The sequence below is a fragment of the Crocodylus siamensis genome, chromosome 1 (assembly GCF_052110815.1).
Source record: "Crocodylus siamensis isolate JL-2025a chromosome 1, ASM5211081v1, whole genome shotgun sequence".
NCBI classification, from domain to species: domain Eukaryota; kingdom Metazoa; phylum Chordata; order Crocodylia; family Crocodylidae; genus Crocodylus; species Crocodylus siamensis.
Genome location: NC_143395.1, coordinates 51,466,133 through 51,491,653, shown reverse-complemented (window position 1 = coordinate 51,491,653; position 25,521 = coordinate 51,466,133). Strand labels below are relative to the sequence as shown.

The window sequence follows — 25,521 nt, the reverse complement described above, 5'->3', positions numbered from 1 at the left end:
AGCTGCTGCTGCCCCCGCTGCTGATTCCTCTGCTGCTGCTGCTGCCGCCGCCGCTGCCTCTGGTGAGAAGTTAGTTATGGGGCACATGTACGTGCGGGACACACGTGTGCCTGATTCCTCTCCTTCCCGCTGCTGCTTCCCGAGTGAGGGAACTACGTCACCCTGCGGCTTTGAAACCTGCGGTTTGAATTACCCGCCCCCGCTCTAACGGCCAATCAGGCACCCCGGTCTACCCGGAAGTGCCTGCCGGCAGTTCCGGCCCTTACACTCCCTCACTGGGGGGATCTGCTGCCGCTGAAGCCTGCTCCTTAAGGGTTAGCCCTGGGGGGGCTCGCTGGCCTGGGGGGACAGTCCCCTCCCTAGCCCTCCCTGTTTGCGCGCTCTGTTCGCGCTGCGTGGCTCGGGAGCGTGGCTCCCTACCGGCTCAGCTATATGGGACCCAGGGGGGCTTCCCCTCCGGATCTGGCTCAGCTGTGCCGAGGCCCTCCGCCCCACTTACCTTCGGGGGATCAGCTGCTGCTGCCCCCGCTGCCGATTCCTCTGCTGCTGCTGCTGCTGCTGCCGCCGCCGCTGCCTCCGGTCAGAAGTTAGTTATGGGGCACATGTGCGTGCGGGACACACATGTGCCTGATTCCTCTCCTTCCCGCTGCTGCTTCCCGAGCAATTATCCTCATTGTTCCTGAAATAAATGTTTGTCACCCTTATTATCTCCTGGTCTTTGATTTTCTGTAATGTTGATGATTGGTGGCTGACAATTGCTTGGAGGTTATATATTAATTTGTGCTTTTGGCCTCAACACAGGGAAAGAGATTGCAAAGCATGCATAGGCCTGCTGGTTCTAAGTTCAACATTAAGTACTACAAGGTAGAAGAATAAAAGTTTATCATTGTGGATCGCATGCCTTAGCAGGGACCTACATACTATTTATTTCCAGAATGTGAAAAAAATTGAGAAGAGAAATACATATCCCTAGAAAAAAAACATACTTTGTTTTACTGTAAAGCATAGCCTTCAATCCAGTAATACTTAGATATAACAGAATTTGTGACTGTTAAATTTCTGCTTCTGCCTCAGCAAAGATCACCATAGAACTCAATTTGGGACGTAATTAATGGTTTTGCTGAGCAGTGATGAACATTTTAAAAGTTCAGGATCTAGTTCCATGCTTTATTGATGACACAGGAAAATGATTTTATGGTTAAAGTACTGGCAAAGAACTTAAGGGATTTAGGTTCACTAGTTTTGCCACAGAATTCCTGCACCGCATCAGTCATATATTAGTCATGCCATTTAATCTTTCTCTATAAACCAGTTCTTCCTTTGCAAAATGGAGAAGAGATACATTTTTTCTTTTTTTTTCCACTTGTCCTCTCTTGCTATACACATGTACTTTTAGTATCTAAAAGGGGCCCAGGCCTTCATCTAAAACAAAGAAATAGAGAAAGTTACTAATATCAATCATACCGGTCATTTCAGAGGAATGAATTTCAAGATTTGTCCCATTCTATATGCCTTTGCCACTAAAACTGAGGATATCAAACAGTTTCTGAGAGAAAAAATTAATAATTTACTATACTTTTAAGAACAGATTTTTAATTCTTTCTTTTTGTATTCCCAAAGGTTATTTTACAATGGACAAGATCATTCAGAAGAAACAAAGTGAATAAGGGACACATATTGTAAAACTATCTTTGATAAGTATGCAGTTGTGAAAAAAGACTCAGATTTGATGACAGCAAAAATGACTATAAAATCAAACATTATTATGATGGGTTTTTTTTTTCAAGCCTACATTGCAAGTGGACAGAGAATATGCAAGCGGCAAATGACTGTGGAATGGCGCACAGAACCAAAATCCATCATTGTGAACTGGACATTGAGCAGAAACATCTGCTCAAACTTCTATTCAGAGTGCTGGAATATAAACATCAGTATGGACAAAAACATTTTAGAGCATCAGGGTTTAAACGTCCCTCAGATATGTCCGTTGCAGCTTCAGTTAGGAGACAGTCTCTTCATCTCATCTGAGCCATCTTTTCAATCATATGGGATGAATTTGGTAAATGTTTCCATGGAAGAATTTGTACGTTGCTCACAAACAGGGTTTCTTCACGATCAATTGATTTTTGGCAGCAGATTAACAGGGATACATCGAGTTGACACTCAGTGGCTTAGTGTTGGAACTCATTTTTTTGTTGAAGCTACAGCCAAAGGTCCACTGTTATGCAGCATGGGCCTCCGTCTAAACATAACGGTGAAGCAGCAGTTTTGCCAGGAGTCTCCAACTTTACCTTTGTGCTCTGGTCATGGCAGATGCCTAAGCCATATGTGGCAAGAGGCGTATAATTGCCATTGTGCCCCACAATATTTTGGAAGATTCTGTCAGGAATTTGATATGTGTTCCACTAAACCCTGCCACAACAATGGCTCTTGCACCAGAAAGGGAGAAGGACTGATTTGGGATTCCTATGAATGCACATGCCCTCCACAGTTTTCAGGTAATAGTATTTTTCCAAAATCTAGATTGAAAAAATTATTGGATTGTTCAATCATAAGGAAGAAAAAACATTTTTACTATTTAGAAAATAAATGCTTTATATTGCTATTTTCTTATCAATCCATTTGCAATTCCTATAGCAGGTTGTGCAATATGTAGGTCCAGATTCTGCCTGACATTGTTCTGTGGAGGAGAATGAATAGATCTCTAATCCCACTCTTGAATACCCAGCCAAATGTCAGGAGAGGCTTTGCAAACAATTGATGCCTTGAGTTGCTAGCACTTCAAAAAGCAAAGAACAAACAAACAACAACAACATTTAAAATTATTTTGGGCTAACCCAAAATGAAACTTTCTCATAATATCCAGTAAATTGAAAAGTAACCTCCCTCCCCCCAATGTTGGACTAATTATTTCATGCAAACTGAAATGAAAGACTTGTTTCAGATTTTAAGCTTCTTACATTAAATTTGCATAACATTTCTAAAAGCAAAATTTCACAAAATCAAAACATTTAATTTAAAAAGGTACTTTAAAGACTTTTTCCAAAAATTCAGAGAGCCCAAAGTACATATGTAGACTTACTTGGTGTCTTAAATCTGTATGTTTAAAGTAATAATAATGTAAAATGTCACTGTATTGTAGTTAAGAACGGTGGTCCCTGTAATCAAGGCCTGTTCTGAACTTAATTGAAATAAACTTGAATTCAGGCACCGACTTCAGTTAATTTAAAGAACAGTTTCCCAGATGATAGGGCTTGCTCCACTCATATTTGTCTGGCAGTTGCACTACTTTCAAAATCAAAGCTTTTCAACGTTCTTGTATTAAAAGCCCTCCTTTCTTATATTCAAGGCACCCCATGTTAAACTCAAGGCACCATTTGGAAAATGCCAAATCTTAGCTTTCACTAGTTTTTTACTACAGAAAAATAATAGAGAGAGTTTTCTATGGCAAATAACTCAGAAAGACCCCAATAAGTTCCAGGTTGTTTCCCAATATGGATTCCTACTTAAAATCTCTGGCCATGTCCCTATGAGTGGGAATGTGTGCTTCCCCGGGGGACAACTAGCAACAGCACATATTTGTGTTGCTGCTAGTTGTCCCTGGGCATGCTCCTGCATGCATGCTTTGGGACACAACATATTGCCCTGGGGAGACTGGGGCCCACACCTGGGCTGGCCATAGCAGCGGTGGTGATCCAGGTGCACAGAGTCTGGCTGACAGCCAGAGTATGGCTCTGCCTAACCGGGCTCCAGTTGCTGGCAGTGCATGCTGCAGCCATATACACAACCCCACTTTTTTCCGCCACATTTTTTTAGATACTGGGATTTCCTGGTATCTGATTTTGCAGCCATGCTGCAAATACGTACTACACCAAATGGATTTGTAACTGCTGTGTGCATTTCATTGCAAACTGTATGCTCCCACTCATAGAGATGCTGCCCCTAGGTTTATCTTGTGAAATATGCGTAGGTGTTTACAAGCCTAATGGTGCTAATATTGAGCAGCACCCAATAGTGCCATTAAAAGACATCCCAAGCTGCAGTGGGACCCTAGCTAAGAATCACTGCTCTGCATAGAGACAGATGGGACAGAGATTATTCAAGGCTATGGTTTTTTTCCTATAGGTAAGCTAGTAGAACTACTTAGCTGTGCAGAGAAGTCATGTGCACTGCACAATGGGGTGTCAAACTTTTATGATAGCTCTGGAAATCTGGGACTTGCAGGAGGCTTCTTAGTGTTCCTCTGTCAGCATTATGGTTCCAGACTTCTATAAATACAAAATTGTACCTACAAAATACAGTTGAGGTGAACAAGTGAGGATCATAATAAATCCATACAACAAGAAAAAGAATATCATTTTACAATGATTGTACCATTGAATAGTTTTAGTATCATATTATTTTATTTCCAGATAATTATTTTATAGGCAAATGCATTTGAAAATGCATTGCACATTTATGGCCAATGCCAAAATTATGAAAGATTCGTTAGTTTCCTCCCCCCAACCCAAAGTTCAGTAAAAATGCTAGTGTAGTACATTTTCCTTTTCTGTGTTGAAAATACTTATCTGAATTCTGTGCATACGTAATATCTTCAACTACTTTGAAAATAATGATCTAACAGTAGAAGCCCAATGTGATTTCATTAAACTTGATAAAAATATTCTCTATCTCTTCAGAGAGAATTGGATTGAGTAATGTTTTAAGGTATTGTTAAGCATAATAAATTGTTCTGCTAGTCTGGACTGAAAAGTATTCAATCTGGCCATCAAATTGTCCTGCCACAAAAGTGGTGAAGTTAGGCTAATCATGTCTAAATTTGATAGCTGTAAAATGCATAAAAGCTGCAAAGTATAAAATTTAGGTGTAATTAGTTAAAACACATTAATGCACATGTAGACACAATCCTTTACAGCTGGATCTGCCTCTCCACTAGGGACACATGGCAGGGCTGCAGGGACTTGGCACTAATTGTCAAGTCTCTTTATGCATAGATATGCGCCCAAAATCACTTAATGCGCATTATCACTTAATATACATTACATTTAGTCACACTTGTGGCAAAGCACCTTTGGTTCCTGCCACTTTAAGAGGCTTGAACAGGCTGTGGAGCTGCTGGCAGGTGTGGTGTGGCATAATGAGGTGGTCACATGAACACAAGAGGCCTCCTGGATTGGAAGATGGGGTTGGGCAGCCACAGTATAAACCCAGACCCTCAGAACTGAATTGACAGTTGCTGTAGGGATGCAGCTGGAATAACATCACCCAGATCTGCTGCTCCCAGAATACATGAAGGATAAGGGTGGGAACTATGAGTACAAAGGAGGCTCCTGGTCTTGGGTAATGACCTAAAAATACATCCTGCTAGGGTAGGATGGTGTGGTGGGGCTGCCTATGGTGGGATGGTGCCCAGGAAATCCCACACCAGTGCGTCCCTAGTAAAAAGTGAGTGTGGGGCACCATATGACCACAGCCACCATGACCTGGTGGGTTACCCCACAGAGGGGACAAGTGAGAGGTCCAGGCATGTCATCAGAGGCCTGAGACCCAAGGGGCATAAGGCTTAGTAGCTCCATGGAGGTGGCAGTTTAGTGGCCTCAGTGGGGTGAAGGGGGAGTGTCAGTGAGTAGACTGCATAGCTTGGCCTGAAGGACTCTATAGACCAACCTTAGAGATTGAGTGAACTGTCTCTGGAGGGGCCTGAGTGGGCTAGCTGCTCAGAAACCTGGCCAGGAAACCCTCAATTGGTCACTGCTGGGGCCAGGGACAGACAGCCCACTCCAGGGGCCTGGAGTTCCAACTGCCCTAGAGGTGAGGCCAGGGCCTGTGTGGCCAAAGGTCCCAGAGGGGGCCACTGCCAAGAGGGAAAGTCATCTAGGGAGTTGACAGTTGTGCATGATGGTGGAGGTTAGGCCACCTCACTAGGAGGGATCCAAGTGGGGGTCTGACTGACAGACTGGAATGTAATGGGGCCCAGGGTGGGGCTAAAGCCACATAGTGATGCCATCTGTGAGGCATGGGACATGGTGTTGCAATGGTATGGAGCCATGTATTACATCCTTGACATTGGGCATTAAATGGGCAGCCTCCCGTCTATAAACAACTACTCTAAAGTTACATCAAAGCCATGGCAGGTGAGTCAGATGGGAAGACTACCCTAGACAGGTGGGCAGGCCAATTGATTTGACCAGCATGAAATGGCCCTCTGTCCACTTAAATGTACGTGTAGACATATCTAAAGAATAACACAAAGAATTAATCTAGTAAATTATGGCCCTGTTTACTAAAGCATAAGCAAGGAAGAATGCCTCTCATACTGTTAAATGTACTTCAAATAGAAAGATTGCTCAAGCATGCATAATATGACAACAGTTTCATAGTTGGTAGGGTCAGAAAGGACCTGAGCAGATCATCAAGTCCGACCCTCTGTCATGGCATGGAAAGGGTACTGGAGTCACATGACCTTGGCAAGGTGTTCATCCAGCCTCCTTTTAAAGACCCCCAGGGTAGGAGCCAGCAACACTTCTCTTGGAAGTTGGTTCCAGATCCCAGTCACCTTGACAGTGAAGTAGCGTCTCCTGATATCTAGCCTGAATCTACCCTCTGCCAGCTTGTGACTGTTATTTCTTGTCACTCCTAGTAGTGCTTGGGGGAACAGGAACTCTCCCAATGCCTGCTGGTCCCCCCTGACTAGTTTGTAAATGGCCACTAGATCCTGCCTCAGCCTTCTCTTGTGAAGGCTGAACAGCTTCAGGTCCTATAGTCTCTCCTTGTAGGGCCTTCCTGCTGACCCCTGATCATGCGAGTGGCCCTCCTCTGGCCCCTTTCCATGTTGTCCACATCCCTCCTGAAGTGCAGCACCCAAAACTGGATGCAGTATTCCAACTGCAGCCTGACCAGTGTCGCATAGAGGGAAAGGATCACCTCCTTGGATGTACTTGAGATGCATCTGTGGATGCATGACAAGGTATGGTTGGCTTTCCTGATCGTGTCCCCACACTGTCAGCCCATGTTCATTTTGGAATCAATAATGACACCAAGATCCTTTTCTGCCTCTGCACTGATGAAAAGGGAGATCCCAAGCCTGTAGGTATGCTGCTGGTTCTTCCTCCCCTCCCTTGTCAGTATTGAAACCCATCCTGTTCTCATCCACCCACCCCTGTAACCTGTCCAGGTCTGATTGCAGCCTATTCCTCCTTTCTAGCGTGCCCTCTTCTACCCACATCTTAGTGTCATCTGTGAATTTGAACAGGGTGTTTTTTACCCCCTTATCCAAGTCGCTGATGAAAATGTTGAACAGTGCGGGCCCGAGAACTGAGCCCTGCAGAATCCCACTGCCCACATCCCTCCAGTTCAAGTGTTGTTATGTTTAGACCCAATTGCTTTAAAAATATAAGTAATTTATGATAGTATAGTAATTTCTAGTGAGTAATTTCATAAAGCACATTTCATCCAAAAACTGACTTCATGTTCCAGATTTTAAAATATGCTAGGAATATGTATGTATCATCTATGTTTAAATAATCATAAATAATTTTAAACTAAAGAACTTGATTCAGTTGCATAATATTTCCATATTTTATAATGTTTTAAATATATTTTTCTGCTATATGTGTATTTGGGTATATATTATAGAATTGATTGTGAACAATACCTGTCTCTTGGGTTTGCCTCACATGAGTTTTAGTTGCCCATCATTTTACCATTTGAACTGAAATTAACAAGTTTAAAAATGTTTGGACTGATATTAACACATTTAATAATTATTTAATAATAAATTAACAAGTTTAAAAAGTTTAACAAAACTTTTTTGCATGTATTACAAAATGAATTGCAGGTGCAATTTCATTATATAGTTATAAATCAACTCGTTTTTTAAAAGAAGTTATTTACCAATTGTACTTTTCTTTTACTAGGGAAAAATTGTTCAGAAAGAATTGGACAGTGTGAGCCAAATGTTTGCCTCCAAGGCAACTGCAGCAATGTTACACCAAACACTTTTCTTTGTAAATGTAATGAAGGCTTTACAGGTGAGAAATGCATTTCTTTTCTGGGCTGTAGTTTTAATTGTGATTTTTGGCTGGAACAGAAATTTGGGATAGTCTAGGAGGACCAATGAGTTAACTAGAAATATTACTAAAATGTGTACTTCTTGTTAAACGATGTGGAGTTGGATTCATTTTATAGTGAAGGTCTTACATGATGTACGGTGGCACTCAGCATAAGGAACAGCAATCCTTTATACACTTCCTCCATTATTAGATGGTCCTCACATAATTCAGGTAGTCCCTTCTCACAGATAAAAGTTCTACCAACCATAGCCAGCATCTCAAATGTATCTGGATCTGGTTCTTTTATCATGTATCCAAATAAGATATTCAGGCAAAATCTGTGACAATGTAAAACATTTTATGGTACTTCCTGCTATTAGAATTTTTATATCTTCCATTTTAACCAAAACTGTGCCTACAAAATTCTGTAAAAATAGGAAAAAACCCACATTAGTCCACTGCTAATTTGTCTCAATGAGAAAAAAAAGTATTTCTTTAACCAAAAGATAGGTGATGAACCGAATTCACAGGGGCCTGAAAGCAAAGATCAATATATCTCAACTACAGCAAGGGAGGGTAGAACAGTAAGAATAACAAGATGTCCCACAAATGAATGGGAATGATTAAAATTTATGAAGAGGTTGTTTATGGTCTACCATTTGCTATTCTTTTAGTTTAAAAAAAGTCGCATAACCAGGGAGTGCACACTACAAAAAAAATTATAATAGTAGTTAGAGTCAGTAACTCAAAAGTAACTGGCTATTTTTATTGACTTTGTACTCTGTTAATTGAATGCATGTTCGTAAGGAAGATATTTGTAACAAGTAAGAATTGTTCACCTGTGATTCACCTAACAGAAAAGAAAAGTGTTTTGTCAAATACTTTAGTTAAGATGAAATATATTTACTAAGCTCTTACTGGCAACCTCAGTACAAAATAATTTTAAAAACTAATTATCTCATTTAGAAGCTGAGAATCTGACTGATCTGGTTAGAGGGATAGTCAGAATATAAATGTGATTGAACCTGGGTGCACCCACACATACACTGTACTGCAAAGTTGACTTAGCAGGTCCACAGTAAAGCATCACAGTATACACACATGCTAGTATTGCCGTGCAGTAAACTAATTAACTCTGCTGTAGAACTGGTGGAGTGCTTTACTGCACTGAAATGTACATATAGATCATGACCGTGGGTATAAATTACACCCCATCAGTCCAGCCAGCCAGCCAGAGGCATACTACACCCTGGATCAAATTGCTGCTGTCCCAGGTGCACATGTAGATGTTGCACCCATGGACAGTTTAGTCTGGCTCAAAGTGGCTTGGAGTTCATGATGTGGCATTGATTGCACTTGTAGATATACCCTCTCATGTTATAGGGAATGCTGCACTATCTTAGACTATGTCCTGGTTTTACTCTTTCTAGGGAGTGATGATACCTCAGATTTAAATAAAAAGTGAGAATCCTTTCTTATGGTTCCTACATTCTAGAGGCAAGGATGGGATACAACTAAATCTTTTGGATATTCACAGAATGTATTTATTAAGTTAGTCTTATTCTCTTCAGTATAGGGGTTGCAGATAGTTCTGTATACATTTTACTAGACCATAGATTTTTGTTAGTTTCAGACTAACAGGCTAACAGTTTCACAGTGCTTATATTACTAAACTTGTAATATAAGCACTGTGAAACTGTTGGAAATTTGGGATGGTCTAGGAGGACCAATGAGTTAACTAGAAATATTACTAAAATATGTACTTCTTGTTAAACGATGTGGAGTTGGATTCATTTTATAGTGAAGGTCTTACATGATGTACGGTGGCACTCAGCATAAGGAATGGCAATCCTTTATACACTTCCTCCATTATTAGATGGTCCTCACATAATTCAGGTAGTCCCTTCTCACAGATAAAAGTTCTACCAACCATAGCCAGCATCTCAAATGTATCTGGATCTGGCAAATCCTGGGATCCAAGTATTTCACCTTTTCATAGTTTAACTGTGGAATTTAACAGTCATGTCATCCAAGATCCAAACATGTATCACCTAGAGACAGTTAAAATTTTATAACTGAACAAGTTTTACAATGTAAAAATAATAGTGGTTAGACAAAAAGGGATGTGTTTCCATAGGAAAATGCGTCATTATGTTTTTCATTATCAACACACAAAACCAATTCTCCTTTAGTTTACTTTCAGTTGAAATGTGCATTTCATTGTGTAAGAACCTATGGTTTCAAGCTGTGGATATTAGCCAAAGAAGAACCAGTTCCAGTTTTCTTTTTGACATCTTGTATCTTTACTGAATTTGGAAAGATTTAAAGTGATCAGCTCACAAGAGGGAAATTTAGACATAAAAGGGTGAGAGACAAGGATCCGTTCAAGTGCAAGCTTTTATTGGGCCAACTATGTAGTTGGTATAAAGTTACACAAGGTTTTGAATAAAAGGCGTTCTTCAACAGGCTTATGCCATGCATTCAAAAGAACTAGATTAATTTCTGGACCATCATGTTGGCAACATTACTCTTACACTACTGTAGAGATAAAAGGGAAAGAAGCAGGGTACATTATTCATTTGGTGGCAAAAAGAAGAAAGAAAAATGTTTTAAAGACACTTTTTTAAAGTTTCTAATCCACTCTTGTATTTTTCAGAGGCATTCTAGCCATGGTGTCTAGCTTCAGAAGTTGAAAGTGTCAAGTTCATGTTTGTGTCCATCTAAACGATACCCCAATGTGGGTGTGGGAACATCTAAATGCAAAATGCAAATTTTTTAGCTACTATTTAACTATAAGGGAGTGGGAAAATTTCCAGTTCATTCGGATGCGGTGGTTATTCCAGAATGTATCCTGAAATACAATAAATCTCTGTTTTCCCATTTTCTTATTAACTGTAACATGCTATTGTCTTTCTGGGTGGCTTAGGGAAAAGAATCTTAATTCTTTCATACACATGCACAGCCACTCACAGCAAATCTAAGGAGATTATTTTCCATTCCTCAAGTAGAAGCAATGCTCCCACTAGGAAGTTTCTCTCTCTTTTAAAGGTATAGTTCTACTGTGGAAAGGAAATTACATAATAGATCCCATCATTTAAAAAGAAAATAGGTTCAATGGGCTCATAGTAAAATTTTTTCCATTCTATTCCATCAAGCTTCTTCGAGGAAGGGAAAATTCAAGTTGGAATTTCAATATTTGTAAGCTGTTCAGAGGTATGCAAACTTTTGGATGCTTATCAGATCCATTTTTTTTTTTACTTTTCCCACCACACATTTCAAGTTCAAGTATATCTTATCACACTACATACATAATCAGTGACTTAAGTGCTACATATAGCTTGAAATAATACTCAAAATACATTCTGGAATCACATTACAATTTAAAATGTTCAAAACTGGTTTAAAATCTCTTGAAAAACTCAGTGGAACATGATTACTTGCAAACCAAGGCATAATTATGCAAAGCTGATACCCTCCTTCCTCCCCCCCACCCTCCCCAAAGGAAAGTAAAACCACATTTAAACTTTATACTGTAAGTAGTTCCATTTACTTCAGTAGGACTACTCACTTAAAGTTATGATACGCTAGTTCTAATAAGAATTAATTTGAAGGACATACTTTTTGTGGAACAACAGGTCATCCACGAGTTTTTCATGCTCACTGAAAAGAATTTCCAAACTGTTGCAATAGAACTTTGTTAATTAGGAAAGAAAATAATTTCTAGGCACTTAGCACATGATTTTAGAATCACCAGGGGTTGTTATGAATAAGGAACAGGGAAATTATTGTCATTTTTTATATAAAACTCTACAGTTATCAATGGAATATCTATTACTTAGTGAAATATACTACACTGCACAACTAGAGAGAAATGACTTAGCCAAAACACACATGAGGTATGCTCAAAAGATTATTCTAAAAACCAGTATAAGCTACAAAAAAAGTTAAATAAATAACAAAATCATTATCAGTTTTGAAAATTTCAAAACATATGCTATTTAATCAAATATAAGATGATACTGATTATAAGATGACCCTCCCAGTAAGTAGATTCTGTATATGGAAAATGTATAAATTTGTTATACATTTTCCAGGTATAGAATCTAATTATATGAGATTTTCCTTGAATTTGTCCCCTTCCACAGCAAGGAAAATAAGCCTGGGGGTAAAATGGCCTCTTGCCCACAACCCCTGAACTTCATTCCCCTGTAGCCCTGCCCTTCCCCCTAATTGTTGCCACACCTGATCTCCCTTAGCATATGGAAGTGAGGAGCATATTTTAAAGCACTGACTTGAATATGTATACCTATAGTAATTTGTGAAGAGGCAAATTACTATGAGTACTCATAGACTTGGTTGATCCAGGATTGATACATTTATCCTTTTTGAAACGTCTGCAAGTCTTAGCACAGGTATTCCATAAACTCAGCTTCAAGCAGTCTTTTAATATCTATTTACATATAGTACCAACTATTCATGAGACTAGTCCAAAGGCTCATGATTTACTCTTTGTTTCAAGCCATGGTGACCCCATAGCTCAGCACTGCTCAATGTGTGTGTGGATTCCAAATACCACCCCACAAAGGATCCATGTGCTAATTAGCCCCCAACTTGTGACTGGAACTGGGTGTTCTTCTCATGATTCCCAGGATCCTCCAAAAAATTATATGCACATGAAGCACAGGGCACCCTGGTTCAGCTCCGCATCATGGAGTGCAGGGCCACACTAATCATGCGCCACAGCCTGAGACAGCGAGCAACAGAAGGATTGTGCGTGAACTGTTTGGGGCCCTGTTTAGTGGCATTTGCCAGATATTTAAGGCTCATAAAGAAATAGGAATCATTGGAAATGAGAATGAAATGCATAGCTCAGCTGTAGGAGTGCATAGGAAGTCAAAATGAATTCAGTGTAGTGGTTCACCAAGACTTGAAAAAGAGTTGGTGGTAAAGGATACTGAGCACAATGGGCATGTCCATGTGTTATTCAGATGAGCTGAACTAACTTTGTGGTAGTTTCCTATGTTTGCTCATTATGGGCTCTGTGTTTTACAGTCAGGCTCAATGTTGCCTGCATTTAATTAACTTCCTAGTAGCATTCCAACACTGAGCACACGCTGCTTCTGGCAGTAGTTTAATAATAGACAATACATGTAATGAGGTTTCCTTGTATGTGAATGCATGAGCAGGAGTTTTTTTCCCATGCTGGTTGGAGAAAAAAAAAGGCTTTAGGGGGTACACACCAGCGAGTGAGAAAAGAGCACCACCACACACCATCCTACGCTGCCACGCAGGTGCCACCCACCTGACCAGACATGGGGGGCAAGGGAAGCTTGCACGCAATGGCTGCTGCCCCTCCACATCCAGCTGCACCTTACCCCTTCCCCTGTCCCTGCTAAGTGTCCGGCTGCCAGGGGTACACAGCTCTGTATCTGGCCACTGGGGGCACACTTATTCAAAAAGGTTGAAAACCCCTGTAGTAGACCATAGATATGTTGCCTATATTTAAGTGTATTTCCATATTTAAAAGTATTATTTGAACAATATATGTGGTATTCTTAATTTTGTTTTTGTTGTTGGTATTGTTCTAAATTATAGATCTTCATTTGGAACTACAATGGCGATACTAATAGAAAACAGAGACTATTATGTAACTGGCTGGCAAATAACTAAACAACACTAACAATTTGATGAATTTATTTTTTGGAAAATATGAAAATGTTTTAGACATTGAAAAATGCATGCAAATAAGTTTCCACTTATTTGGAAGGGATCACTTTGACTGCTTATTTTCCCATCTGCAGATGACATTTTCTACTTTCCATTAAGTTGACTAAGCCAGTCTTTTAACCATGGAAATAAAATTAAATTCCCACTAGAATTCAGGATTTTTCTATCTAAAGAAAAATATAAGAAACCTCCCCCCCCCATGATCCAAGCTCAGGATACATAGTAAGGAGATTTGGATCTTTCCTCAGTTGTTTGGTTTTGGTTTTTTTTATAAATGACCATGTAACTTAGGAAAAGTCAATGAAATGCCCCATCTAAACTCAGCAGGAGTTCAGTGAGGTTCAAGGTGCTGAGAAGAGCTGTGTTAATGATGCAAACCACCAACAGAGGACATTTTCTGTGTACAGTTACAAATACCAAGAAAATGAGTTATACTTAAGATTAGCTTGGGTCCCAGTACAAGTATTGCCATGTTAGCCAACAACTCCATGATGACTATTTGCCTTGCTTCTCAGCACATATTTTGCCCACCATTATAATTGCAGTATATTGAGCTGTATTTCAAGGATTCTGTAGCTCTCACCTCTTCTGCGGACCAGACAAGATGAATATTTTTTTCTGTGTTGGGTGAATTGAAATAAGTTGTGAATTTCTGCCTGTAAGAAGAAAAGTAAATGTGAAGAAAGGGAGATCCATTTGTTTCCTTCTTCCTCCATTGTAGAGTGGAGAAAAAAAAGACTCCAAAGTAAAATGAGTCATATGGAATAGACTGAATATGTGCTGTATATGTGCTGAGTTAAATATGTGTTGATCACTATTTTCTGCTTTCAGCTATGCACATTATAAACTGTATTTATAATGGTATATTCAAAAGAGTGAATACATTTCCACTTCAGGAACAACAACAACAACAATAATAATAATATGTTGACTGGGGTAATTGTAGAGAAAATTCCATATATATTCATGCTTAGTGTCCCAGGGGTACATGTTCAGAAAAGGGGGAAACCTTGTTCAGAGGCAGATCCCAGACTAAGGCAAAGGAAGGAAAAAACTTACCTGTTGGCTTATGTGGGGGGCTACCTGTGCCGGGTAAATCCTAACAAGTCCCACACAGTGTGCATTGGGTAAAAGGTGAGTAGGAGGCACCTTAAAACCTCTGCCTATGAGTTTCTATGTGGCCGGAGAATATGAGCCAGAATCGAAAAAGCCTAAAACCAAGGAGACATGGTGGCCAAGAATTGAGATCCGTCTTGGTGAGTTGAAACCTAAAGGCGGGAGGTGTGTAACAGGGCACTGAGGGGCCTGCTACTTGTTGGAACAGCAAGTAAGGAGCCCAGCTGTGGGTTGTCAGGGTAACTGGTGGGAGTCGTCTGACCGGAGGGGCAGGGCCTGGCTCCTATATAACTCCCAGGCTGAGGCCAGGCAGGCATTTCCCTGCCAGCAGCCATAGGGGTAGGAACTGTGCCAGAGTGAGGAAAAGGAAGGGGCCAGGATGCATGGGCAGTTGTTACAGGTGAGAGATGGAGAAAACCTGTGACAGGCTTGAACGTGATTATGGCCAGATGACGTAGGTTTATGTTACAGCCAAGGGGCTTGAGTTTGTGTTGATGGTTTATGACCGGTTATTTGGGTGAGGCTATTAAGGGAAGAGGCCTCATAGGGGATCCATGGTAGCGTGGGGACCCCAGCACCAGAGAGGGCGCAGCATTCCGGGGTGCACTGACCCCAGCCCTGAGAAGGGGAGAGGAGAGTTGGAGGCCAGGTAAGGCCGAGGCTGCCTAAGCCCTACGGGGGTTAATATGGTAAGGCCGAGGAGGAAATATGGGGCCAGGCATGGCTATGGCCACCTCAGCCCCAAGGCTGCGGAAACCCCAGAGCAAAGGGGCCAGCGAGAAGCCCCAGAGCAAAGGGGGCAGCGACTGATGAGTGCCTGTGGGGCACGGTTGTGAGACAAGGGCTGTGGAGAGCCCGAGCGCCAGAGAGGGCGCAGAGAGCGAGACAGACCAAACAATGTCTGGCACATCTGCGAGGCTTGGGGCGTGGTACAGGGGCAGTTGGAGCCACACATAACCCATAAGGCTGGGGTGCCCAGAACCCCATTATAGAAGCAAGACGAGGGGTAGAAGGAGCACCGTGACCAAGAAGATGAGAGGCAGCCTCCCTTTTATTTATATATAAGATCAAGACGTGGCGGGTGAAAACGAGGGTGCTTTGAAGCAAACTTGGCATGGTAGGGGACGCTAGGGGAGATCACAGCCACCCCTAGAACCATGCTCCATGACACTTAGCATTAATGTTCATGTTACACTATGAGTATTGTACCTTTAATATAAAAATACAGGAACCAGATCCACCAAAATAGCTCTGGTAATCATTGTCTAATTTAATTTTGTGTAGGACAGGATCTATGCATGAATATAGACATGGTAAAGTGATGTAACCATCCAGTTGCATCTTATGGCAGAAAAGGTTGAATCTTGTGAGGTTTTGTTTTGTTTTCATAATGGATACATAGTAATATTTCTTTGTTCCTGGGAGTTTAATTAATTATGGATGGCTTTATTTATGAGTTATAGAATCAGTAGATCCAGGTTACTGAAACTTCAGAATTTACAACATGGTTCAAAGGCTGGAGGTGTTTGTTTAGCTTTTTGTTCTTTTGTTGTTTGTTATGGTAGAAAAGAAAGAGTTGCCTTTGGATTTACAAAAGGCTTTTCTAGAATGTAATGGTAAGATTTAAATAAATAATTTTGATTTCATTAAAAAAATCACCTTTGGTTGAAAATGAATAATAGTCAAATAGATTGGGAACTATGGGCAATTCTATATATCACCATGCTTTAGTATCTCCTTTTGGGCAGTTACTTCACCGTGCACACAGTGCATGGCTAAATTTTGCTACTACATCACTGTAGCAGCGCACTATATCCTGGGAGTGTGCCACAACGACGATGTAGCTATCATGCATAGACACACATGGGCGCTACACTGCCGTGGCATGCCATATGGTGAGGTAGTGCATCACTATATCACTGCAGGGCAATGTTTAGATGCATTTTATACATATAAAAATCTAATTATTTGTACTGATATAATTTTATCTTTGTTATGCAGGCTACTTTCTGACAGGCATTGATTTATGTAAAAAACCTTACACTTGTATTTCTACATATGAATCTTCCCAAGATAAATAAGACTGCACACTATTATCCCCTGATAGCCATTTGATAGTCTCTGTCAGGCCCAGTAGACATATTCTAACATCTTAAAAGATACAACTTCACTCATAATTAGCAAGTGTTCTGAGACAGACTATGGCTTGAATGGACATGCTGAATAGATCATAATTTAGATCATAAGACACACTACCCTACTAGACAGCAGTAACAATACTCAATATAAAGTACACTTTATTTTCATTAAAAACACAACTTTATGAATATGTACATTGTAATACTATATAAATAACTGGCGAAATTATTTGGATTTTCATTGCACAGAAATTATGTATAGTCAATAACTTACTTTTTAGGTTCCTATATTAGAAAAGAAAACATCATCTTTTACATATTTTTGGTTTCAATAATCCATTTTAATAAAGAAATCTATATTGATGGCTAGAAAATGTTATTTACACACACCACACATACACACATGCACCAAGGGTTAACTGATTAATTGATTTTTTTTAAAAGGCCTGGTTGTCACACAGTTTCACACAGCCTTCAGTTGAGACAGAGTGTCTAACCCAAGCAAGCAATAAGGCCAATGGATATGCACATAGCCTGGGAAAATTGTGGGCATGTGCCACACTGTACCATAACATGAGAAAGGGTGGCAACAGCTCACAAGGCCTCAAAAGTGGGAGGCCTGAGAATTCTGGTTTTGGGGGAAGAGACCAAATCAGGAAAAACCTCAGAAAGCTGAAATAAGGATGTGTGGCTGCGATGGGCTTGTGAAACAAAGGAATATACTGATAGGACCGAATGTGTACGGTATGACCACCACAGAAAGACCAATCAGTGGTGTTCATTGATGAGTCATCAGGAGGGGAAAAGAATACATATAGAGTGACTTTAGAGCGGCAAAGGGTCTCTGAGAGGGGAAACTGAGGCCACATGTCCAAAGGGAATACCACCAGCCTGTCTTAATTACCCCACTGGTAAGGGATGGGCCTCAGCCTCCAACCTCCAGGCTGCTGACAGCTGACCGTCAAAAGAGAACCTCAGAGTGAAGTTTGCATCCTGGCCAGACATTCCTTGACTTGATGACAGCCCTAAGACTGGTAGATACGTAGAATTGCTTGTATTATTATTTTCTGTTATCACTGTGTATCAATACATATGCCTGTTATCAAATGAAAAGGTTATGGTTTGTCTGATGATTTGGGAACAAGGTATCTGAGTCAGAAATCCATTGCCATCAGATAGTCCACTTAATAAGTATTCTTATGCTGTCTATATCACTGTAAAAATGTCCAAATTAAAATCAAATGCTTTTTAGCTAAAAGTAAGTTTAGGATTATTGGTTTAAAAACTCATTTCAGACTTCCAAGTGGTAAATCAGTGTAATATAAAAAAACCACTATGTTAAAAATAATGCAAGATTATTTTTGCTAAATTTGTATAATCTCATTTGCCCTGAGGAAGGCAATGTTAAAATGGCAATCGTTACAGATGAGTCATGGTTTGCCCTTAAATACAGATTGTCAATATAGTTAATTAATCTCCCTTTTAGAGATTTCATAATCTGTAGAAAGTAACTGAAATGTATACTATTCCTATGATACTCAGCCATATGTTTTAAAAATATATTTCCTATCAGCTGAGAAAAATGATGTGCTGGAGGTGTAAATAACTGAGTGCCATTGAAAATTAATGCCATGAGTTAATCTTTGAAGACATGTCATATCTCACATTAGAAGAAGGTAATTTTAATAAATGCAAATGTTGTTTATATTGCAGTTGTTTTATTTAAAGTAATTATTAAACAGACCAAAATAAATATGTAAAATAATATTGGACTAAAAATTATAAGATTCTGTTTGTTCACAAGTGCAGAACAAACCTGGCCAAAAAAACCCCACGGTAACAGTTTCTAAGAAATGTCATTTGTTTGAAATTTGGTTTCGTCCAGAAATAAAACATTTAATTTTTTGCAAATTGGACCCTGAAGATGGGATGTGCAATGGACAGTCTCATCAACTATGAAACTAATAGAAACAGTGAAACTGAGAATAGCATAAAGTTAACAGAGCAGGTGAAATGGGTTCTCAGGAACTGTGGATGTGCACATTGCCCTAAAGAAAGGACCAGCAACTTTTATAAGCCACGGACCAGAACAACATGTCTGAAGTCCAATGAGGGCTACATGGTTTTGGTGGTTCATCAGTGGCAGGGGCTGTCCCCACACCTGTGCTAAGCCAAACAACTGAAAACTGCACCCATACTGTCACAGTTTCCCCCAGGCCTCACTGTGTAGGAGCAGCTGGAAGCTGCCTGGCCCCAACACAGCTCCTCATTACCCAGCCCCAACATGATCATGGGGATCCAGTGGCTCTGTGGGCCAGATCCAGCCCAAGGGGATGTTGCCAATCCCTGCCCTAACATTGTCCAACCTGGCACCCAACTCTGCAGCAGGAAGGTTGGATGTTTTGAGAGCTCTGGATACAGTCTGGTTTCTCAGATTGTTTAGCTTTCCTTTTATGCAGGCAAAATCTGTTCCATAATGAAAATAAACTTCAGGTCCTCAGTTCTGGAACACTCTTCCTGGAAAGCTTGTCCTGCAGTTACAGACCCTGATGCCCGTCCAAGTAGACTGTCCCAACCTTACCAATAGGCTATTCTAGGGCCAGAAGACATGTGCTTTCACACCTATGTATATATGCTTTCCAAATCTATTTATTTTTCACGTTTTTTACATTCTTTGTTGAAAATATTGTGAAACAATTACTGAAATTGTCAGTTACATTTTTGCAATCAGAATTTTGCAACATATTCTTTACTTTAAGAATTTTTTTTTATAAAAAGTTATGTTTTTTCCCCAAATACAGAAATTATAAAAATGACACTTTTTTTCACACAAATTGTGGCAGTAAAATTTTTCAAATAAAACAACATTTGTTTTAATTTTTCAGTGAAGCAACTTAAAGATTAAAACATTTCAAGAAACTTTAGTCTAATTTAATTTAACATGGCTACTCAGTTAAAAGAAGTAAGGATAAATTAGTTTCCCACCTGCTGGTGCTAATCTTTGGCTTGAGGTATGTAGCTTTACACAGCACATAAAGTTGAATCCATGACCATGATGGGCATCCTGTAAAAAAAAAAAAAGTAAGAATATAAGAGTCATCCTGGATATGTATGTTTCAATTTATACTTTTCCTCTATAGAAAATGTCCCTGAAATTTTTCTGGATTTTCAATCATATATAAAAGACCAAAAAAAGCCCAGTAAAATTCAAAAAAGAATTAGGCATTTCTATGTATAAGAAGACTAGTTTAAGTTGTAATCCTTAACACTACCAACAAAATTATAGAGATAGGAAAAGCTGGATGTTTTAGGGTCTGAGCAAATCCATAAAACCAGTACTGGTCTACCAATTTTTTTCCCCACCTTTGTTTCGTGCTAGTATATGCTGTTACATACTGCTGGAGAAGACAGTACCTTAGATAGACTTGTGTGTTGGTTTCAGTATAGATATTACTGCATTGAATGTTATTAATAGATTATTAAAGTTTAATACCAAAATGTATCATGATTGCATTTTGGGCAGGATCCTATTTCACTTTATGTACCCAAACAGCATTTACCCTTCCAAGAAACAGACCTTTTTTGCATTTATGTATAGCTTGCAATCCTATTTCATGTTCACCGTGTATATACAAGCATCTACATAGCTTCTGAGTGTAAGCAGTAAGCTGCATTCTAGTCCGGCAGGTATACAGCTCTGCATTCATATACCTGGGTAAGTATGTATTACATCTGAGAATTGTATCCAGGCAAAAACTTATGACTAGCACTGTAGGAGAAGGATCCTCCCAACTCAATAGCCTAATATATACAAACATCCCCAGAAGCAGAAGACTTCATTCTCTCTGCAGGACTCCTCTTGAAGCTTGGTTGCTTGCATTTAATGTTCTTTGGGTAACATGTCTACAGCAGGGAAATTAATTTCCTATTTATAGCAATACTAGAACCCTCACTCTTCTCCTTTCCAGTGTACCAACTGCAACAGAACTGCAGACACACTAAATATATATATCACCATATCTTGGTTACCTTGAGGGGGAATGAAGTGTGGGAGGGAGGCAGCCTTAAGAGGAAGGCTGAAAAAGGGCTTGATAAGGCCTGCCTTGTGGCCTGGTAATTCAAGCATTATGCTGAGAATTATACAATCATAGAAAATTAGGATTAGAAGGTACCTCAGGAAGTCATGTGGTTTAACCACCTGCTTAAAACAGGACCAGCTCCAACTAGATCATCCCAGCCAAGGCTTTATCTAGCCAGGTCTTAAAAATCTCCAAGGATTCTACAGTCTCTTTGCTATACACATATTTACATCTTGGTAATAAAAGGGAAAGGAAATGCAGAAAAAGTAAATACAGGTTCATGATTTAGCTAATATGCATTTCAAACTAAATCTTCCTGAAAAATCACATGACTGACACTGTGCATCCTTTCTTTTGATTAAGATATTTGTGTTCATGTTTATATGTGCTCACATACCCTAAAACATATAAATTGTTACACAAAGTGGGTTTTTATTTATTTTGTTTTGTTTTTGTCATGTTATGTTTTTTCATGAGTCAAAAGCTTAAAGTAAACAAAGTGTTCTTTGATGACATTTAAAACAGAACTACCTAAGCATAACACAATTTTTTTAATATACAAAATATGAAAAAGATCCTCAGTGGTTTATTTTTAATTGTAAGAGTCCTCGCTTAGTGTGGCAGTGCACCTTTGGGTACTTGCCACTTTAAGGGCTAGAGGCAGGCAACCAAGAGGTGCCTGATTAAAGCGGCCATTTTAGGATCCCGTTCTTATTGTGTGAGACAGCAGTTTGCGGCCAGCTGCTGAGAGAAAAACATCAGCTGGTTGAACTATAGCTCAGGAGCATCTTGGAGGTAAGGACAGAAGCTCTGGGGGTGGTTTGGAGGCTCCTGGCTCTGGGAATGTCCTAAAACTGCACCCTACCAGGGTAGGGAGACCTGGTGGGACTGCCTGTGGTGGGGCAGTCTCCATTAAATACCAGGACTGCTAACCTCCCTGGTGAAAGGGGGTTAGGGACACCTTAACCTGGGTCCACACTATCTTGTGGGTAATTGTGTGAGTAGTGGGAGCAAGGTGGGTCAGGCACATTAGTAGTGAGACACCTGAGCCCAGCAGGGATGTGAGTTCCCAGAGGCCCCACACAGGGTAGTTCGTTGGATGTAGTGTGGGGGCCTGCTCAGAGTAGGGTGCAATAAAGGGTGCCTGAAGGACTGAGCATGGCGGGGTTTAGAGTAGGGCTGCTGAGGGTGGCCTGAAGGGCTGCACCAAGGATGTACCTGGTGCTCAAGGAGTGCTTCAGCTTTTTGAGTGGCTTGAAGGGTGGTACATGGGCCAACCCCAAGTGTGTGTGGGAAATTAGTTGCTCAGTGAGGATCTTAGGGCAGAAGCAGCTCAGCATCAGCACAAAGCTACACCATGCAGACTAGGTGACCTTAAGGGACCCAAAGTTGCAGTTTGGTAGTGCTGGGGAGACAGTAGCTAAGCCAAAAGGCCCAAAGGGGTCACTTGAGGGGAGCAAGGGCAGTAGACAGTGGCCCAGTGATAAGCCCAGTGATGTGAGAGGGGGGCAGTGTGAATGCATGTGTGAATGAGGCTATCAAAGGACTGAGTTTGCTCCAGCCTCAGACTGGGCAACAGTATTGATTGGGATGCCATTTGCAAGGCTTTGGCCATGCTGTAGGGGAGGTACAGAGCCATGGATAGAGCATCAGGGTAGTCTAAAGGCAGCCTCCTGCTTAATAAACCATATTAACATTCAAGTCATGACAGGTGAGTTAGAGCAGAGTGCTCAAGGCAGGTGGGTGAACCTACTTGTGATCTGGCCTCAGGTGTGCCCCCTGCCACACTTAACAAAGATCTTTAGGAAGGTGGCATGGGTCATACCAAATTTCTGCCACCACTGCTTATTATCCTAGTTGCCCAGAACTATGCACTCCCACCAGATGCTGCTCCTCTCCTTGGCTCAGAAGTGCTGAAAAATAGTTTTCAGGTCATCCTCCATGGTGTCCTGTATAGTACTGTCCTTGTCAGGTATGTAGGCACTTGTGGTGCACAGCAGGTAGCACAACCTGAGGAGGTGTCTCTGCAGGCCCTGGTCATAATGGCTTGCACTTGTATGTTGTTGAACATGAGCTGGAAGAGGATTCTAAGCAGCAGAACAAATAGAACAGCAAAAACTAGAAATGACCAACCATGGACAAGGAGGCGAGGAGGCAGTAGAAGTTTTTTCCTGGATCCACAGACAGAAAATGTAACAGACAAGACTTGCAACATAAAACTTACATTTCCCCAATGATAATGTACTACTAAAACAACTGTGGGGAGGGGTAAGGACTGAGATCTCTATTCCCCAGCCCCATACAAAACACCACCATTTTGCGCTCTCAGAAATTTTGATGCACTCCAGATGCATGTGTTGTGGGGTGGGGGCAGGGTCTGCACATGTATACAAAATGAAATTGCTTCAAATTCAATGCTTCAGTGCTTCAAATTGGAGTGGGACTTGAAGTGCTTCCTTAGGATAGAGGAAGAATTAAGTTGGAACATTTCAGGTAAAGCACATTACTTTCTGGAAAACAAGTAGTAGTAGACTGTATGTTTAGATTCAGACAACTAGGATGAGAGATGTATTTTTTGCTACATGTATTTGAAAAATAGAAGTAAATTTGAATCATACCCCACCTCCCCCTCAGCCCACCTCCTGAATTCCACTGCAGGAACATCTATTTAAAAGTGATGAAACTGTCATTTATCAGTGGAAGAATTCAAATAATGTTAACATGAAGTCTTGTTTAAATCAAACATTTAGGACCTTATTTTAATACTTGTCAGAAGCATCTACACAAGATGCTTATTGCACAGTAAACATTAGCATAGTTTTTGCCATGATGTGCTTACGCTCAGTAGAATTAATCTATTGTGCATTAAGCATTACAAAAAGACTGTGTGCTTTGTTACTGCGTATTAGTACTGGCTTATGTAGTACCCCATATTAGAGGTACTAAACTTAATGTGCAACAGCGCATTAATGCACATGTAGATGCACCTGCTGAAGACAATGGTAATCTTTCCATTAATTTCCAATGGATGTGTGACTTTGCTGCCAAGCACAGGGCAGCACTAACAAGGGCTGAGTTTGAGTTACGGGTTTTACGCAAATTTATTACCTTGGCTCAAGCCCCAATCCAGAAACCTAGAAAAATAATTCTGCCTGAGTTCTCCAGCATGAACAAACTTCCCCACTCACAAGCAATGTTAAACTGTAAAAGAATTGATTGAAAGGAGAGGGAAAATGGGACAATGGACAGACCTAGGAATCTCTTTATAATCAGTAAGAGATTATTGTACGAGTAGCCTACTTAATAACACAAGTTTATTAAAAGTACCCTCCTTAACCAAGTATTAGCAATTTATCAGTCATTTATCAGAAATTTCTCTTATGCCCACACAGGGACAAACTTTGAAGCCAAAAGAGCCAGTGTGGTTACTAGCATAATGTTTCCCCAGCCACACCAGCACTGCTCCTCACAAACTCTGGAGGATGCTACTTCATGTTAGTACAGCCGTTTCTCATCTCTATTACAGGATATTGCTCTGCCTCTGCTGTTCTCTCTCCTTACCACTTCTGGGGGATGTTGTTCCACTGGTGGTGTTGTTAGTGGCAGAACTAATTATCCAAAACAAACTAATCGCACCTACAGGTACACCACCAGAACTAAGGGGGGTGGGGGGGGAACTATTCTAAACATTGGTTGTAGGCCAACTGCCCAACTCTAACCAACTGAATATTTAATTAGTGCTCAGAAACCACAGACTCAGCATGTATATGTGAAACACATAACTATATTAACAATAATGTCAAACAGGTACATAGAACAAACACTAGTGCAAATATAAATGAAGAGAAGTAGAATAATGTACACTGGGTTGAATCATAGACAAAAATAGAGATAAAAACCTGGCTTCTCATCCAAGCGCAATGATGTTACAAGTATACTACCCAGACTGCGGCAGCCAGCCACCCTACATCAACCCCTAAATAATTAGAGAATATTGGCTAACCCAGCTTTCCTAAGATCTTCCTTTCCCACCCTCTCAGGGCACTCAGAAACTCTTCCTCTACCTCCCAGGCAGCTACCTTTCCAGACAATAACAACTAAAGACCCCAGACCTTGAGATAAAATTTGTTTTACATTACTACTTCACATGGCACCACACGTTCTAAGCAGTTACTTCTGCACTTGATACTCTGTTTCTCTACATGGCACATTCCCTACAGTGATGTTCCCTCACAGAGGCCCAGTCCTGGTACTTTCCTATCCCCAGTGCAGACCTCAAGGTCACACACAAGTCAGATGACACCATAGCCCTCCTTGATACCAACAACGGTTCTGCAATTCCTCAGTTAACAATGTTGGTGAGGGAAATTGCTTTGCTCTGCTATTGCCCATCACTGGATCTGGGGCACA

General features: G+C 40.6%; 1 protein-coding gene across 1 annotated transcript in view; it reads left to right on the top strand.

Moving 5' to 3' along the window:
- The first annotated feature begins 268 nt into the window (after positions 1–268).
- Positions 269–25,521, top strand: part of EYS (EGF-like photoreceptor maintenance factor) — a 1,897,540-nt gene continuing 1,872,287 nt past the window's right edge. The window contains exons 1-3 of the mRNA XM_090034512.1: positions 269–314; positions 1,621–2,498; positions 7,917–8,030. Coding sequence (XP_089890638.1) covers positions 1,730–2,498; positions 7,917–8,030 — 883 coding nt within the window. The 5' untranslated portion in view covers positions 269–314; positions 1,621–1,729. The remainder of the gene's footprint in view (positions 315–1,620; positions 2,499–7,916; positions 8,031–25,521) is intronic.